General features: G+C 36.8%; 1 protein-coding gene across 6 annotated transcripts in view; it reads right to left on the bottom strand.

Annotated features, from left to right (window-relative positions):
* The window catches only part of TANC2 (tetratricopeptide repeat, ankyrin repeat and coiled-coil containing 2), a 375,880-nt gene that overhangs the window by 168,141 nt on the left and 187,946 nt on the right, over positions 1-19,793 (bottom strand). For 3 of the 6 annotated variants that reach the window (XM_045983964.1, XM_045983966.1, XM_045983969.1), the window contains exon 5: positions 18,497-18,607. The exons of the other annotated variants lie outside the window; for them this stretch is intronic. In XM_045983964.1, the coding sequence (XP_045839920.1) occupies positions 18,497-18,607 (111 nt within the window). The remainder of the gene's footprint in view (positions 1-18,496; positions 18,608-19,793) is intronic. 6 annotated transcript variants of the gene reach the window in all.

Below are 19,793 nucleotides of genomic sequence, written 5' to 3'. Positions count from 1 at the left end.
GTAACAAATATTCACTGAGTTGTTCATAATAGCCAAAATTGACAATGTCCATCAACAGTATAGACACAATGAAATAAGAAAGCAGTAAGAGAGAATCTAACAAACATCCTATTGAACAAAAGAAGAGAGATTCAAAAGAATACGTACTAAGTGATTTCATTTGTACAAAGTGTGAAAATGGGGAAAGGAAATAACAGAATGGCAGTCATATAGTAGTTATACTCACAAAGCAGATAATGATGTGGGTGGGGGGAGCATGAGGAAAACTTCTAAGTGCTTGGTAATATTCTATATCTTGACCTAGGTAGTGGTTAGGTGGGGGTGTTTGCTTCAGAGAATTTCATCAAGACTACATAATTATGATTGGTATGCCCTTCTGTATTTATAGTTTAATTTTTTTCCTTTTTTTTTTTTTTTTTTTTTTTACAGAGAGAGATCGGAAGTAGGCAGAGCAGCAGGCAGAGAGAGAAGGGGAAGCAGGCTCCCTGCTGAGCAGAGAGCCCAATGTGGGGCTTGATCCCAGGACCCTGAGATCATGACCTGAGCCGAAGGCAGAGGCTTAACCCACTGAGCCACCCAGGTGCCCCTATAGTTTAATTTTTAAAAATATTTTATTTATTTATATGACAGAGAGAGACAGAGAGATCACAAGTAGGCAGAGAGGCAGGCAGAGAGAGATGGGGGGAAGCAGGCTCCCCGGTGAGCAGAGAGCCCGATGCAGGGCTTGATCCCAGGACCCTGAGATCATGACCTGAGCCAAACACAGAAGTTTAACCCACTGAGCCACACAGGCGCCCCTATAGTTTAATTTTTAAAACTTAACAGACTGGGTTTAAGAATGAAACAATTATTAATATGTTTTTTCCTCCAAGAAAGAAGTCTAGAATAAGAAAAAAGAAATAATGCTGTATGTATTTCAAAATTTAGTATAAAATTAAGAAGTACTTGGCCACTCCTCTCGTACCAGTTAGCAACTTAAAGCAGAGCAATGACGTACAGAGAGAGAGAAGCCAATGAATACAAGAAGTGTTTTATAAATAAAGGAAGTGCTGGAGACCACAGAGAAAACAATTAAACTTGTTTGGAAGGGTGGAAGCAGGAAAAGGAGGGAAGAGGGCTCTTAAACGAGGCTATATTCAGAAGTCTTATAATGGATGAGGCTGGTTTTGTAACAGTAGAGCTAGGGAGCTCTGAGAGAGCTGAGGGAATGATCTTCAGATTCACATTCTATATGACTTACCAGTTCAACACAAACATAGAGCTCTAATTTCAAGACAGATTAAATGCAGTATACTTAATGTTGTTCTACAAGAGTGTTTTTTATTTCTAGAATAGTAATATTGATAGTAGACTAGTAGTATTAACAATGATAACTAATACTTACTGGGCTATTAGTGTCTAGTACTTTCCTAAGTGCTTTACATGTATTAAATCACTTAATCTTTACAAGGTGCCCTACCCTACAGATAGTAAAAGGGAGGTACATGGAGACAGTTCTTGCCTGCCCATGGTTACAGAGTTAGATCAGTGACAAAGTTAATGCTGAGCCTCAGGAGCTCAACCACCTTATTATTTTGCCAGGAAATAAGTGATTGCTGTATATGAACTGTTTATATGGTTACTTTGTTTACTTTTATCTTTTTTAAAAGATTTTATTTATTTATTTGACAGAGAGAGTGTGTGAGTGCATGAGCAGAAAGGAGGGGCAGAAGGAGAAGCAGACTCCCCACTGAGCAGGAATCCCGATGCAGGGCTCCATCCAAGGACTCTAGGATCAAGACCTGAGCCAAAGGCAGACGCTGAACCAACTGAGCCCCTACATTTATCTTTAACAGTATCCTGATGACAGACAATATAGGAAAGCATTCATTAACTCAATAAATATTTACTGAGTACTTTCTGTGTGTCCCCAGCACTGTGTCACGTGTTACCTACACATTTATGAACAACGGGCATAGCCCCTATTCTTAAGGAGGTTACAGTCTCATGGGGGAAAAAGGAAAATCAATCAGTCCATTAATGAAATCATACTAAATTAAACTACGTGAGAAATACAATGCAAGCAAGAAACGGGATGCTGTAAAAAAGCAAGTGCTGAACATTTTGGTCCTTGTTTCCTTGATGATACCAATTCTCCTTTCAGAGATGGTTTATACTTTATATTTGCAAAAAAAAAAAAAGTGTCTTCTATTTGGCTACTTCTGTAGCCCAACCACAGAGGGATTAGACAATGACTAAAACTGTGTAAAGAAATGACTGCGTATGGGGTGACCGGGTGATGGGTACTGAGAAGGGCACGTGATGTGATGAGCACTGGGTGTTATATACAACTAGTAAATCACAGCACACTACAGCAAAAACTTATGATGTACTATATGCTGGCTAACTGAACATGAAGGAAAAAAAAAAAAGAAATCAATGTCTAATAGCTAATGCATCCAAACCCCTAATCTACATCCGCAACATGGCAGGCTACACAGAGTCTCAGTGTACAGCCTCTCTCAATTCTCCGCATTCTCTTAGCATTTTCACATCAGGCTGTTTACATTTTCCTTTATGATCTGCTAATTATAAACCACTTGTTCTCATCTACTGCAAAACTAGAAATTTGTACCACATTTAATCAAATAAAGAAACCCATTCATTCTCTCTCACAGAGTTATAAAACCTATGATTAGCTTGGCCCAAAGCAAACCTGGTAACATTTTCATTTCTCGGTTCTTAAATGATTACCTAAATTTTTTCATTTTCTAAAGAATATTGGGAAATGGGTGGCTATTAAAATCAGGGCTGTTATTTGTCACAGTAAGTGCTGAAGCCGGCACATGGGCTCTGCCACTTTCTCCCCAAACTGGGCTTGTTATATGGCTCCAGTTCTTCAAGCTTATGAACCCCTTTGTAGCAAATGAGACAGTGAAAAGATATATTCTTACTAGAGAGAAATCTCTGTCATTTACATACATTTATAACATATTAAATTGTTTCATTTTGCCTTCCTCTGACTTTTTGGGTTCATTTCATTCATTCAACATACACTGAATGAAAGTCTACTATGTACCAGCCACTACAGGAAGCACTGTGAATACAACTGTAAGCATAAGGGAGAAAATCTATTAAATTCTCCAGATGGGTGTTTTTGATAATTTTAGTGTTTATTTTTTCTTGATTGGGCACTTGAGAAGACATGATTGAAGAATAGTTATTTAAAAGCTTTCACTGAAAAAAGGCCATGATGATTCACCTACAGTTTAACTCTTTCTTTTCTCTAGGGCAAATAGCAGACCTTCTCTGTCATAAAAAATGTTACTTGGTTAAGGACCAGCTAAGGCATTTGTTGTAGTAGAGAACTCATTTTAATGAAGAAAATCAGCATCGTTGTTTTGTTAAGATGCCAGAAAACAGCATCCATATTTTATGCCCCTGAATGAAATGGAAGTTTTACTTGTACATATATGAATTCTAACCCATGTTCTTTAAGACTTATAAATAGAAAAATTACTTATATAAAACAAATAATACCTTTAGATTTTAAGGGTAGCCTTCTGTTCTAGAGTAGCCAAAGATGATTTACATGGATTAATAGAAGGGTAAGTCTTCAATATATACACTAGTCATTTTGTGGTAAATATAAAAATGTATTGTGTGGCTTTTGAAATTCGATGTTTTAGTAAAACATTGACCAGCAGATAAGAACATTCCTTTTAAACTGGTTTGCAACAGAGCCAAGCAATATAAACCCAGACTGTAGTATGCTTATGTCTCATGATCCTCTTCAAACATGAAAAGAAACTCTCTACTCATTTTGCATGATTACTCCTATTTCCTATTTAGTATTTTTTTCCTGGCAACAAAAGAAACATCAGTTTCATCTACTCATATTTATAACTGAGTTTTCAAGGCTACTGTAGAAGTTAAGATAAAACTAGAAAACAAAATAACGCTGAACTTATCTCAATGATTTATGAAATACATTTGAGATTTGTGGCTGGATAAAGTAGACATTTTTCACTCCAAGCTAAGGTAACAGGTCAAATGAGGTCAGACGGAGATCAGAAGCAGAAAGACAAGTTTTTCAACAATTTAGTATGAAGGGTCTTATAACCACAATAGGCAAAACTTGCAAACCTTTGATGCAAAATACAAATTTGAGATTTAGTTTCCAAGTCCAAATAGGAGACAACTTGCTCAAAGAGACAAACCATGAATCAACTGTAAAAGCCTGTTTGAAAAGGGAACTTCTTTATATTTCAAGTAATCACCGGGCTAACAATACCATTTCAATTTCTTATTATATAGCTCCCAGAACTTAGGTTGACTGGTTTATTCAAAGAGGTAGTGTTCTAAGACTATTTTAGTATTCAGTCTGTTTCCATTTGCTTCATGGAGAGCACAGAATGAAAAATTAAAATGTTCTTTTTATACACTTTAGAATGTGTATACACTCTAAAAATATAAATGCTAGAATTTCCCCCACAGCCCCCAAAGGAAATGGTGGTGGCAGGGACCTTCCAGTAACTGGAGACTTTCTAGCTGATGACAACTAATACAAACGGGACAAAACATACCTTAAATATCTTTTTAAAAGCAATAAAACCTAACAAGATGGTGATAAATCAAAAGAACAAGAAGAGGAAAATCCAGAATGGAGATCTCACCCACTATCAATGGCCACTTTAAACAGGGGCATTTGTTAACAGGGAAGAAATGATTGCTTGGCTGAGCTGTGCTTCTATCTGTCTCACAAGGTCAGGGGAACAAAACTGTGGAGTCTAGGATCTGCCAAGGGTGGGAAATCTAGTAAAGCAACCTACACTTTGGGCTGAGACCCTTAACTGTACCCAGGGGGTAAAGATAAACCAGAAGTAAACTAAGCCTTGCAATTTGACTTACGTCATCTGATGAGCCTGGGAAACCACAAATTCTGAACTTGAATCAAACTGGTCTCAGATGGCAGAAGCAAATACAAATCTTCTCTGGGGGGGGGGGGAACCCCATCCTATCTTCAGGTTATTTCTATGAATATTCTCAAATATTAAATCCAGCACACAGAAATAATTAGGGGTATGCAAAGACAAAAGAACGAGAAGAAATAATAAGCAAAAGTAATAGTGGTAAAGATGATGGGGTGATAGTATTATAGTTGATCTCTTATGATTAAGATAGTTCTTAATATAATCTTGTAAAACTGCGGTAGAAAAGAACTAGTGTCTATAGCATGATGACTGGTGGAGTTGGAGGAAGGAGTGAGTTGTAGAAGAGGTAGAAGAATGAGTTATCTGATGATCACAGCACTGAAGATGGCAAATATTTCCCTAACACCACTAGACGTTATTGGTTGAGAAAAATCTCCTTAGTTCTTTTCTTTTCAAAGTAACTTCACATTTCAACTGTTCAGTCACGCATATTTTCTCTTGGTACAGCTAACCACGGTAGCTAATAACAAATGATCCTCTAAACCATAGCATATGGAAGCTAACAGAGGATCTCAATCAGGAACTCTTGATCTGAAGCCCTCTGCTACCTGCTCTTTTGGAAGTCTGTGAAACCACTGAAATTGTTTGTTTTAATAGGGAAAGAATAAAGGAAATTTTCTTTCTTCTATCCTCCACTGCTTCTTTGCATCTCCTAGAAAAAGAAAATAACAGTTCCCAGTAACCCATAGCAGAGACTGCAAACTCAAATACCTTCAGGATACAAGCAGTTTTAATATGCCTGTCATGGCTGGGTTAATGGTAGTAGGAAATGGTAAAATGTATATTGAACTATGACGTGTACGGCCAGCAAGAGGGTATTCTAATCCCAATTTTTAAAAATGTGCTTATCAAACAGGATTTTTATTAACTGTCTAGAAAAATCTGTATACTATTTTACTAGTTTGGAGGTTAAGATGGTAGTCTATAAGTTTGGATGTTATATAAGTTTGGAGGTTAAGATGGTAGTCTAACATGTTTTCCATAGTTCTGAGAACTACCTTTCAATTTGGTCCAGAGAACAGAAAAGTAGAGAAGAATGGTTCCTGGAGATAGATGGGAAAACTAGGTCCATGTTAGGCTATCAATGACAGGTCACTGTCCATCCTCAACTGAGGAAAAAATTGCCCAAGTTGGGGCAGGTACATAAAAGTCTAAGGATCTTTAATTATAGGACCCCATCTCTTGAAAAGGGAAGTGTCTGAGCCTCTCCAACTTACCCTTCCTTGTCTTCCAAATTACTGCCTTCTTTAAATTAACTTACCTGGAGCCTAAGTTAAAGAATCAACTTTTAGGGAATCTCTCCAGTTACAGAGAGGAGTATTTAGATGCCTTGCTTTAGGGTATGGGATGGGAGTTAGAAATAATGCAAATTCATTAGAGCACTCCCAGTTAGTCTTTCTTATTAACTTTGGTTTGTTCAGACTAGCTTTCACATAAAACTATTTACATAATGCAACAAATATTAATGTTTCATTAATTTTTTGAAACTCCAGACAATATGCAAAATTTTGTATGTAGGCTCAATTTTCTGGAGAGATTGTCCATAAATTTCACCAGCAATCATTATGCAAGATATACATAAATGAAATCACACATATTGCAGACCTTAAGCTTACACAATGTCATATATCAACTATATCTCATAAAAGCTGGAAAAAATTTTTTTTACAAGTATGTTCCCTAAAGAACAATAAGAATAAAAGTAAATTTAATAAATTTATCTAATCTTTAATAATCCTATAGTCTCTTAACTAATAACTTAGACATAAGTAAGTGGAAGAAAAGTCACCCACCCATATAAGCACATAGCTGTTGGTCCTTTTGCTATTTAGAAATTAAATGTTTAAAAGATTAAGGACTCTACTTTTTGTTTTGTTTTGTTTTGTTTTGTTTTAGTGGTGCCACCATGGGGCCCAAACTTACAACCTGCAGATCAAGACCTGAGCTAAGATCAGGAGTCAGACACCCAATTGACCTAGCTACCAGGCTGCCTTGGACTCTGCGTATTTTTTTATCTCATTAGTTTGGCACTTAGCTAAGAAAACAGGCTTTTATTCTATACTGAACAAGCTTTTAATATATACACAAAATTTGGGATGTCATTATGTAAAAATATTACTGTCATTGTCTTTGGGAGGTGAGGTTATGGGTGTACTCATTAAATTCTTCCAGGTTTCAATAGGTATGCAATTACAAAAATCCTGGAAGGGAGGGAAGGAAGAGGGAGGAAAAGGGGAGGGAAGGCAAGCAGTAAGGGAGTAAGGGAAGGAGTAAGAGATGGAAAAAAGGAAGGAAGGGAGGGAGGAAAGGGGGGAAAAGGAAGGAAGGAAACAGCCACTGACTTTGTGAATTAGAGGATAAAAATCTATTTGGTACATCTATATTCAGTAACTTCTATGATTTTTTTTTTGCCATTGAGATAAACTTAAATTTCATTTGTTAAAAAAAAAACCCACAGGTTTTAAAATGCTAAATAATCTTCTATCACAACACCCTACTTCTGATTCTCTCCCACTGAAGTAAGAATCACTGCAAAGACAGGATATATAGAAAGTACTCACTGCTGGCAACACTTAGAGTAGTGTTTCCTTGCCTACATAATTGCCCCCAGTGTACAAAAAGTAGTATGTGCACAGTGATGTAAGGTGATGACTATTTGGCTGGGATAAAAAGCAGTATTTGACAAGCTCAAGAACCTTAAATGCTTCACTGAACTCTCTAAGACTGATGTTTCTCATTGAGTGTTCCTTTGGGCTTTAAACTGAGGTTTCTAACGACTGTTTTGAATAGACATACGTTTGAGATACAAGTGATGGTAAAGAAGCGTTACTTCTGTAATGCAGTATTCTCCATGTTATTTCCCTGTTGGCCTGGATTTCCTCATCCATAGCACAATTTATTCTAATGTAGAAAGCTAGGTATGTATATACTGGTCACAGTAAGGAAAGTTTTATCCTCAAAACTCACGTTTGTCTAAATAACAAATTTACTCTCTGTTGACTTCCAAATCTGAGATCTATTCTAGAAACCACACTAAAATAACATGATGTAATCACGCAGACTTAAAGAGAAAAATACCATTCTAGGAAGAGTTATTTCACTGTACTGTATACTCAGTACAGACTGGGAAAGACCTACAGGTAATTATATGAAAAACAGCAGGGGAAGGGCATCTGGCTGGCGGCTCAGTTGGTGGAGCATGTGTCTCGATCTCTGGGTTGTGAGTTCGAGCCTCACACTGGGGGGTTGAGATTACTTAATTTTTTTTTTTTAAGTGGCAGGGGAATTTTGAAAACAAAATGGGTAGGAAGCAGGAATTCTGGTGAACCAGCAGCTAAAACCTTTAAAGAATTAGTGGTATGACCTCAGAGTCTAGAGAAACTTCAACAAGGAAAAGTAGTGATTAGTACAGTCTGATGATGTGAAATGGAAAGCTGAAGTATTAGGGAAGAAAGTAGGAGATTGGTCTAGAATGGACTCTCCTAGTCAGCTCTTATGGAAATTTTTTTTAGTGTATACAAGAATTTAATACTTCCTTCAGTTTATTCATTTATTTATTTTTAAAGATTTACTTATTTGAGAGAAAGAGCATGAGCATGAGCGTGGGGGCAATGGGGAAAGGCAGAGGGAGAGTGGTCCTAAGCAGACTCCTCCCTGAGCATGGAGCCCAACACAGGGCTTGATGTCATGATCCTGAGAACATCTCCTGAGTGGAAACTTAGCTGGATGCTTAACTGACTGTGCCACCCAGGGGTTCCTTCAGTTGTTTAAATGTGGTATTTTCTTTTAATCTCCCTGAGTAAATTGAAAGATGAGGAGTGGGAATCCAGCACAATCTATGTATTTGCAATAGCTGCCTTTTCTTCAAGGACTGGCTTGTCTAATGCCAAAAGATATGCTTGTAACACAAACTGTTCCTCAGATCATTTCCAAATAATCTGCTGAATGTGTGTCCATGGTATCTGACACAGCAGCTTTTACAAGAATTTGTTTCACATACTCCTTAGTATCCGCTATTATCTCTAGAATTAACCTCTTTTTTTCTGGTGTTTTCCTTGTTTGCAAAATATTGCAATTTTTAGTTGTTGCTACTGTTTTACAGTTGACCATTTATCCATCTAGTATTTGTTGAGTATTATATAGCAGTCACTGGTCTGAGTGCTAGGGATAGTGGACAAGTTCCACATTCATAGATCTTGTAGTTTAGCGTGGCTCATGTAGCATAAACTAACACCTCACTTCCTTGGATCACAGTTTAGGAAATCCTGTTCTAAGTAAGGATATCTGTTCTAATATAGTAAATACAATCTAAGATGGTAACAGGACATAGTAATCTTCCATAATGTGGTTTGTGCACATTTTTTGGCATAAATACGTTTAAATACTGGCCACCTCTTCGTAAGAAATAAGAAATAATGTTATACTTTGAAAAGAAAATTTTTTTAAGATTTTATTTATTTGATAGAGAGGCAGCGAAAGAAGGAACACAAACAGGAGGAGTGGCAGAAGGAGAAGCAGGCTTCCCACTGAGCAGGGAGCCCAATGCTGGGCTTGATCCCAGGACCCTGAGATCGTGCCCTGAGCTGAAGGCAGATGCTTAACAACTGAGCTACCCAGGTGCCCCTGAAAAAAGATTTCTGAATAGTGGTAGGAAAGAAGGGTATAATACAAAGGGGTGGTAAGTTATCTTTGTTCTTCCTTTCTATATTGACCACGAAAAACAAATCCGGAAATGCTAGCTGCAACATCAGAATCTTTTTTTTTTTTTCACATCAGAATCTTAATATGGCATCATGAGACAGATTTTTCCAAGCCCAAATTTCATGCAAGTGGTATAAACCACTTTATATTAGTTATTTTCACTGAATATATTTTTCTATAAAAGTCAAAACACATTACAGTAAACTTAAAGGTAGAGTAGCATTGATTATAATTGCTTAGTAGTACAGGTTAATAATTTGTAATCTGTAAATAATCTGTACAGATAAATCAGGGAAAGACCTATAGATAGTTATAAGAAGGACAGCAGAAGTTTCTGAATATAAAAAGGGTGGATACTAGGAATATATAGATTTTTTTTTTCTATTGGAATGTAAGGATGAGAAAGATACATGCTTCCAGACCATGGGATGGCATATACCAAATACGTAGAAAAAACAAGAAAAATTTGTTGCTTCATTTAAACAACTTTCCTCAAAATTCCAATTTACTCCCTTGAGTGTGGATTGGATGTAGTAATTCCTGCTAACAAATGGAATACAGCAAAAACTAGAGGATTTCACTTTTTAAAAAAGTTCTATTTATTTAAGTAATCGCTATACCCCATGTGGGGTTCAAACTCCCGACCCCAAGATCAAGAGTCGCATGCTCTTCCGACTGAACCAGCCAGGTGCCCGGTTACTTTTGAGATTATACTAAAAAAGACCATCACTTCCATTTTGCTCGAACTCACTTTGCCTCTGCTTGCTTGCTCTCATGAAGCAAGTTTCCATGTTGTGAGGTGCCTATGGAGAAATACACATGGAAAGGAACTAAAGGTGGCCTCTGGCCAAAAAGCTAGTAAGGAACTAAGACCCTAAGTTCAACAACCCACAGGGAACCAAATCCTTCCAACAATCACATATATAAACTTGAAAGAAGATCCTTCCCTAGTTGTGTCTTGAGATGATTACAGCCCAGGCTGTCAACCTGACTGCAGCTTATATGCGACCCTGAGCCACACAAAGAAGCTAAGCCGCCTCTAAATTCCTGACCCACAGGAACTGTGAGATAGTTAAGGGCTATTGTTTTAAGCTACTAAGTTTTATGTTAATTTGTTATATAGCAATAGATCACTAATACAGGATCTATTTTCAAGTGAACTTAGTGAAAATAAACAGAATTTAACCAACACTTCCCACAAGTCCTATAAGCATAAATGTTACAATGCAGAACTTCTAGATAAGGAAAAACAAACAAAAAGACAAGGAGGATTTTAAGTGACTTAGAAATAAAGGATGGCACTGGCGACTTCATACAGAATTCATAAATCTCAAGTTTGTTGGGTGTCAAAACACAGGTCAAGAATACCTTTCTGTCCCTTCCTTCCACCCACAGAATTTTTCATGGATATTAGGCTGCAGGAACTTATACACTGTTTAGGAAAGGAAAAAGATAAAACTACATTTATTTTCAGAAATAAATTTACAATAATATAGACTTGTGAAACACAAGTTATTAGTCATAATAATTGATGTTCCAGATGCTGAGCTAAGTAAATTATGTATTGTATCTTATTTAATCATCACAAACACCCTATGGAGTAGGCGGTATGACTATCTTCATTTTACAAACGAGGAACCAGAGGATTAGAAAGATAAAGTAATACAAGTTACAGCTAATATGTGGCACAGCTAGAGTTGAATCCAAGCTTGTCTGATCCCAGGGCCTGAGCTATTTACCGCCGTGAAAAACTGCCTCCACTAAAAAAACCCAAAACCTAGAACCCACACAACTTAGCATCTATATACATACCACATTGCCTGTAAAAACAACCAATGACTACAGGATACAGGTGTAATTTTATCTCCTGCAAAGTACTCTAAAAAGGATGATAGCCTAATCCACAGTATTCTTAAATAAAAGGCACTAAAGTTTCTAAAACATTATAATAATCATAGTTAAGATTTACACAGCACTCCGATTGACTTATTTCACTAAGCATGATATGCTCTAGTTCCATCCACGTCGTCGCAAATGGCAAGATTTCATTTCTTTTGATGGCTGCATAGTATTCCATTGTGTATATATACCACATCTTCTTTATCCATTCATCTGTTGATGGACATCTAGGTTCTTTCCATAGTCTGGCTATTGTATGATCTCCCTGATATGAGGACATGGAGAAGCAACATGGGGGGGTAGGGGGATAGGAGAAGAATAAATGAAACAAGATGGGATTGGGAGGGAGACAAACCATAAATGACTCTTAATCTCACAAAACAAACTGGGGGTTGCTGGGGGGAGGTGGGATTGGGAGAGGGGGAGCGGGCTATGGACATTGGGGAGGGGAGGCGAACCATAAGAGACTATGGACTCTGAAAAACAACCTGAGGGTTTTGAAGGGTCAGGGGTGGGAGGTTGGGGGAACAGGTGGTGGGTAATGGGGAGGGCACGTTTTGCATGGAGCACTGGGTGTTGTGCAAAAAGAATGAATACTGTTACGCTGAAAAAATAAATAAAATGGAAAAAAAAAAAAAGATTTACATAGCACTCTAGGCCACATGCATAACTGTTTGATTATTTTACATAGTTTAACAAATCTCTGCAGCATTCCTATGGTGTAGGTAATATTATAATCTCCATTTTACAGATAAGGAAATTAACTTCTTATGGTTGTTCCTTGCTCAAGGTCACACAAGTAGTGACAGAACAAATGTCTGAACATAGGCACTCTGGCTTCAAGATCTGTTGTCTACGCCAGTGCATTTTACTCTAAATCAGTGCATTTTACTGCCTCAAAAATTGTAAGTTAAAACGTTTTTCAGTTAATGGAAAAACCGTTCTTTTGGGTATCTAATTTATGGATCTAGGCGCCACATGCGTAGGCCATGTTTTTAGAATTTGTGATGCAAGACATCTGAGAAAAGTTAATCTCAGAGTTTGTGGGATGAGACTATTTATCTTTTAAATAATGGTTAAGATGTAAGTCAGGAAAACAACTAAAAATTATCAAAATGAAACATTTTATTCAGCAAAGCATCTGTGCACTGAAGTAACTTTCTGACATGTTAAGAATTTACCAGTGGCTAAGGAAGTATGGGCAAGAAAAGTTATTCATATTCATATTCTAGTCTTTGGCATGCTTTTTTTCATAACCAGGCTGTGTCTCTCGTACTTAAAATACACTGAAATATGTTCAGTTTCTCTCTCTGCTTCTGAGCTCTCCTTTCTATACTGACTTTCACATTGTGATTAGAGCAGCACTGTTTTTCAGCAATTCCCTTCATTCCATTTAAAAGTCTGTCCACTGTCCATATATATGTGTGTGTGTGTGTGTGCATTTTGTTGTTGTTGTTGTTCTAATAGCTATACCACTAAGAGCCTTTGTTTCATTTCAATCTTTACAAGAGTATTTCTTTTCTCCTTTATTTGGGGTGGTGAAGTATGTGTCACAGACTGCTCTGAAAGCAGCACACATTCGGGCACCTGGGTGGCTCAGCTAGTTAAGTGTCTGCCTTGGCTCAGGTTATGATCCCAGGGTCCTGGGATTAAGTCCCACGTTGTGCTCCCTGCTCAGTGGGGAGCCTGATTCTCCCTCTGCCCCTCCCCTCCCTTGTGCTCACACGCACACACTTTCTTGCAAAAATAAATAAAATCTAAAAAAAAGAAAGAAGCACACATATACATTACAGAATCATGTTTATGTATAATAAGGAGCTTAGGACACACTTAAAGCCCACCAGTTTCCGTCAGGTTAAAAACCCTGCTTTACACTTACTGTGTTTACAACACAGTAGATGTAGGGAATACAAACACAACAGAGCAGAAGATGTGAATTACAAGAGAAGCCTCCTGGTATCTACATGCCAATCAAAAATTATACAGAGGGTTTTAAAATATAATTTTAAGTATAAAACTCACAGCAGAACAAATGAAGCATGTCTAAATAATGAAGATAACATTTGATAATGTTTTCAGGGAAAAAAATATAAAGAAAAAGATGAGAAAACAAATTATCCTTTTCTTTTAAATAGAATGACCACAACTATATAGGAGTGGGAAAAGAGGTTCAAGGAATTACTTTTTATAAAACATTTATCTACATTTGCTTGTATTTGTCCACAGAACGTACAATGTGATAAGAAGTCCAGAGGAAAACCTTTCATGAATTAAAAAAAAATATGTAAATATGAATATGTACCAAATAACTATCATAAAACTCTCTTCCATTCTTGAGTTTCAAATACAACCTAATCTTGTTGTCATCTTAAGTAACACTGTCCTTTAAAGGACAGTGCCATTTTAAAAGAGATTTAAAAGATCTATTATAAAAAGATTAATCTCAAATTTCTCTGAAATTTGAAATTTGAAATTCTGTCTATTTTCAGAATACCAGTCTGGACTTTGGTCCTTAACCTTGCACGTGTAGTCAAAAGTCCTATAAAACTGTTCAGTTGGCTTGTGTCAAGATTCATTTCTACAGTTGAGATGATTATTACAACATCCAATACAAAAACTTAAGAAACAAAGGTATTTAAATAAAGAGTATCACCATCCTTTAGTGGCATCTGATGACTAAAAGATTTCAGTACACAGTCATTGTAGAAATTTTAGAAAAGGAACAAAGTGAAATGATGATGATCAACAACAATAACAGGAAAGGTGCTCTTATTATTTTGCCTGAAGTAAGCATTTGGCATGTATGTTACTACTCTTTTTTTGCAGTATATGTATATGTACTATGTAGTATATATAAAAATACATGGCACTTATGTTATTTTACTTAATCTTAACAACCCTATGAGATAAACCTATCATAAAAGACCTATTTTAATCAAAGCTTGCAAATAATCAAGGTTATGAAAGTTAACACGTTGTTACAACTAGTAGGTGACAGAGTCAGAAATTAAACCCACATCTAACTCTAGAACTTGAGCTCTCATTCACTAATACATGCTGCCCAAGAATGAAAATTAAAACCACCTGTAACCCCACCAACCAGCCACAACCACTGCTAACACTAATCCCACTCTCTCCTGACTTCCCAACCAATCCCAACTCTCTTTCTCTTTAGGCAACCAATGTTTTCCCTGAGAATCTATATATTTATATATATGTTATATAATGTTAAATTACATTATATATATGTTAAATTACAGAAATAAGATCATGGTATATGCCATGTTGCTGTGACAGGAAACTGAGGCACACCAGAGACATTATATCACACGTTTAGGATCACATGACTAGTAGGGGGGAAATCAGAACTGAAACACAGAACATTTAAGTAAAAATGACTCTTGGGGAACATGGATGGCTCAGTCAGTTAAGCATCTGACTCTTGATTTTTGGCTCAGGTCATGATCTCAGGGTTGCAAGATTGAGCCTTGAGCTGGACTCTGTGCTGGGTGTGGAGCCTGCTTAAGATTCTCCCCCTCCCTCTCTAAAATAAATAAATAATAAAAAAATAAAACAAATAAAATAAAAATGACCTTAAACCTTTACATCTTCCCACCTCCCTGATTATTAAGAAGAAGCTTTAACACCCTGCAGTATACTTCAGGATTATCACTATAATAGTAACAAAATCAGCTAACATTTATAAGCATTTACAATGAATCAAGTTTCTGCTGAGTGCTTTATATTAATCTGATTTAAGATTATTCCCATTTTTACAGATGAGGAAACTGAAGCTCAGAAAGGTTAAGTGACTTGCCTAAAACCACAAAGCTAAGAAATAATGCCATAAGCAGGAAAGTCAGAGTGTAGGATGAATCCGTTCTCTCACCTTGGGAATTGCTTTTATTGAAATCCCTGATACCAGTTGGTTACCCTAAAAATAGATTACAGCCCAGTCTCATAAGTAAAAACTGAATTTTCTGCTTCTTAATTAAAGGAGAGTTAAGGGGTGTTTATGGAATTTAAACAGTACCAGAATTCCTGGATTACACTGTGTCTACTTCAGGAGTTCAACAATAAATTCTGCTTGTGACGCTATACAAATCACTTAAATTCTCTAGGTCTTGATTTTCCCACTGTAAGACAATTATCAAACACAACTCACTTAACATCCCCTATACTCTGGTAGGTCAGTTATGCAACATCATCAATCATGTCCCATGATTTTAAGCACAGAACCAAAACACACTGTTCACTTGTGTTTTTCTTACATTTTCTGCATACAACAAATTTGATATGAGGAATGGTAAAATGTAAGTTAGGTATTTTAGAATCTAATGCTATGTAGACTGCATCCCATAATTTGTTAGACAAATATTCTGGATCAACAGCTGTATCTCAGTATAGCTTTCCATAGACTTTGCAGACCAAATATCAGTGACTTGCTCTGATTTGATCCACAATTGCCTTTTACACGTAGGACAATACTGAAAACTAGACATAGGGACACAGATACCAGGAACAAAAGGACCAACCAAAAAAAGGACATGTCCATTTCTTAGACACAAAAGCTTTATTCTTCCAACCTAAGGTACAGGCATCAAAAGGTTTAAATTCAGATAATACAGAAACAACATCTGCAGAAGAGCCGAATGACTTTCTGGAATTGTTCACTGGACCGCTTGTAAGCAGCCTGCAGCAGTCCTGGTTCCTCTAAGTGTAGAACCTCAACCAGCAGCTTCAGCGTCACTTGGGACTTTGTCAGGAAAACAAATTCTCAACCTAACCCAGGTTTACTGAATCAGAAATTCTGAGGGTGGACCCCACAATCTGCAACAAGTCTTTCTGGTCATTCTGAAGCATGCCAAAATCTGAAAGCCACTGCTTGAACCTTTGATTTATGACTGTTGTCTCTGTGAGATACACATACTCTTTTCCTAAATTCGTATATGATAACGAATAAAGCAGGTGGACAAGAAGAGAAACAGCCTGAACTGAGTTACTACATATAAGCATATGATAAAACACGATCTCTGTTCTGATAGTATATCCTATGTAAGAGAAATTCAAAAGGAACGGATGATTTGTTTGCTTTCTGAGTACACTGAGTTCATCTGTTTATTAAGTTTTGGTACTATGTAGAAGGTAACAGCTTCAACCTTCATGTCACTAATCTTATCTCAGTACAAACTTATTTTCAGAGAGTTTAATAACTTCATTATAAAAGAGTAAAACACTAAGAAGTTTCTGTGCATTAAGTCTGTTCAGATAAGAAAAGGAGAGACTGAGGAGCATGGCAATTAACATTCTGGCAACATATTTTGTTTTTTTCCTGGCTTTCTGGAAGTTTCAACTGAGGTTTAGTTTGGTTCGATTCCAACTCAGCAAAGATTCATATTTGTGGGGGATATACATAAAAAATAACGTGGATAAGATTTTTCAGAGGGATTCAGCACTGGCATTCCAACAAACAGCAGCTACCTCGGTTCTTGAAGATAACAATGGCTAGATTAAAGATGTCGGATGGACAATCAGGAAGTGAAAGATTGTCTCCCTGAGAGCCATTCTGACTTGCAAATCTGGAAAGGAAAAGCCCTCCAACAGAAGTTTCTTTCCCAAAACTTAATGCAATAATTAGGGCATTTATTTGTTTTACTTAATTATACCAAAATTCGTATGAAAAATGCAAAGCACACTATGTCACTGCCCAAGAAGTGTGACAGTACCTCAAAACATGAAAAAGACTGCTCTAACCGTGTGCTATGGTGCCATTTAAAGAGCTATTTTGTTCGCTTCAGACACAGAAAAGCTGGTTCCTGATACATAACTGTGACTGACTTAAAAAAAGTCATCTCCGATGGTGGATGAAACCTGGGATTCTGCATCCTTAAAGTAAAAATCCCCAAGGTCCTTCAATATTTAAAACCGATCCATCCAATCAATATCTCTGATTAGGTTTGGTCCAAGTTTTCGCCTATTAACCCCTTTTCCCCCCTTAAATATGTATTATTTGGCTTCAGAGCCATGTTATCCTGATGTTTCAGATTATGGATACCTTCCCTAGAACTAAAAATCATTTTATTCTGCTGACCCCTAATGTTGTAAATACGTAGTAGTTTCATTCTACGGTTTGACATCAATTTTAGTGAGCAGAAATAAAAACAAAAGACCTAAAACCAAGTCTTCTAAGGCCCTCTGCTAAAGCTCTGATCTGTATACTCAAGTAGATCTTTGAACATTTCTAACACAGCTTATAGACTCACTGTAGAATGAGTGTAAAGGATGTTGCCAGGCAACTCATCTCAGTTTGCAAGAATCTGAGCATTGATAATGATTCTGTCTCAGCTTGGCTCCCACAAGAGAAGGGTTTTAGGGAACTCCCACATGTGCTCACAGGCCATTCATGAAGAAGAGGTATTTCTGAAAGTGAATGTCCAGGAGCCCAAATTGGGAACCTATAAGGCTTCTTTTCTAGTAATTTAAGTTTAATGTTTCCAACATCACAACTATTTTCCAGAAATCCAATGGGAGTTAGAAAAAGTAGGTCATATATAAAGGGCTAGTGTTGAATGAACATTTATATTCATATCTTTAATATTCTTATTTGCACATGGCCAAAGCAAAATTTCTTCAAGTATCTCAAATAGCAAAAATCACCCTGAAAAATACTAATCTACCAAAATTATTTTAATTCTTTTGAAGATTATCCTGGAAATGGTTTTCAATACTTACTCATTATTACATCAACAGTCAAAAAGGATATTCAGTAAAAACTATGTTCTAATAAGGAAAATATGCCATCAGTTGCAAAAGGGATTATGGATATGTTTTTATGAACAGGATACATGCAAAACACTGCTCTGCTGGATGGGCCTGATCCAAACCTCCCTCTGTCAAAGCAGACACTTTGCATGCATGCTTACCAGGGCAGTACGCATCCACGTCCAGTTTCTGAGCTGAAGCGAGGGTTGGTGAGCCAAGCTCGGATTCTGGAATTCGTGGGCTCTCAACAAACTTTGCCTTCCTCAGAGGGGCTAAGGACAAAAAAAAGAGACAGGGAGAGAGGGAGAGGGAAAAAGGAGAGAGAGAAAAACAGAGAGAGACAGAGAGGGAAGAAAACAGAAAGGAAGGAAGAAAGAAAAAGGAAAGAGAAACGGGGAAGGAGAAGGGAAAGAGAGAAACATAGAGGGGTCATGAGTAAGGGGAACAGCAGGCAACAGATGGAAGCACTTAAATGAACGACACACTCTGTCAGACTCAGATCAGGTTACCCTATTTTTTTGTGCCAGAAAAAAAATGAACTGCATTCTTCATAGAAGAGATGGGTCTTGTTAAAAAGTCACTGCAAACTGGAAAAGCTAAAATCTAATATTCAAAACTATGAGCCTGAGTTGCAACTGTCTATCACATTTAGCTACTTTCTCTCTTTAGAAAGTAATGAGCTATTCTGTCTTCCTTTGCCATTAAATAAAGGTATGAACTGAGGAAAGCATAGGGCCAAGTTTTAAAATTCTGTTTATAACAACTGTAATCAAAGGTTTTCTTTAGCCAGAAATAACTGCTATAACACTCAGTTGTGATAAATACCATAACTAGGATTAATCTACCTAGCTTAAAAGGAAATCAATCACCTGACGGCTCAGCTATTAAGGTAAGAAGTCAAAACTGCTGGTGGACTAAGATGCCAGTCGGACACAGGACGCTAAAGGTAAAGAGAGGTGATTCAGTTGCACATATACTCGGGGTTCTAGGGATTATTCATATCCCACGCCATGGAATCCATTCATTCTTGTAAGGAATGAAATAGAAAGTATAATTCATGAATTTAAAGTTCTATTTATCAAAGGCTTGTATAAATTCTATGTATTGATCTTTAGGGAGAAGAGTTAAGGAACACTATTGATATACATTTAAGTAATCCATGTAATACATTAAAAATTAACATTAGGAAGATTACTTTCGTATTTTCAAATTGAGTTTCATTAAATAAATGACAACAGGGTGAAAGTGCTTAGCATAACACTGGTTCAAAAGTATCATTTGAATCTGAAATTGAGTTGTATGCATTATATATTTGTGTCATAACTATAGGTGTCCAAGACATGGGAGTGTTTAAGATCACACTGCTTTTTTCAAAATTTCTGCGAGTTCTTCAAAATCCTCATCCATTACTGATCCACAGGGGATTCTAAGTTATTCCTAAAAGACCCTGTAAAAAGT

The sequence above is a fragment of the Meles meles genome, chromosome 18 (assembly GCF_922984935.1).
Source record: "Meles meles chromosome 18, mMelMel3.1 paternal haplotype, whole genome shotgun sequence".
Lineage (NCBI taxonomy): Eukaryota > Metazoa > Chordata > Mammalia > Carnivora > Mustelidae > Meles > Meles meles.
Note: the sequence above shows the minus strand (reverse complement) of the source record. Positions and strands in the feature narration are given on the sequence as shown.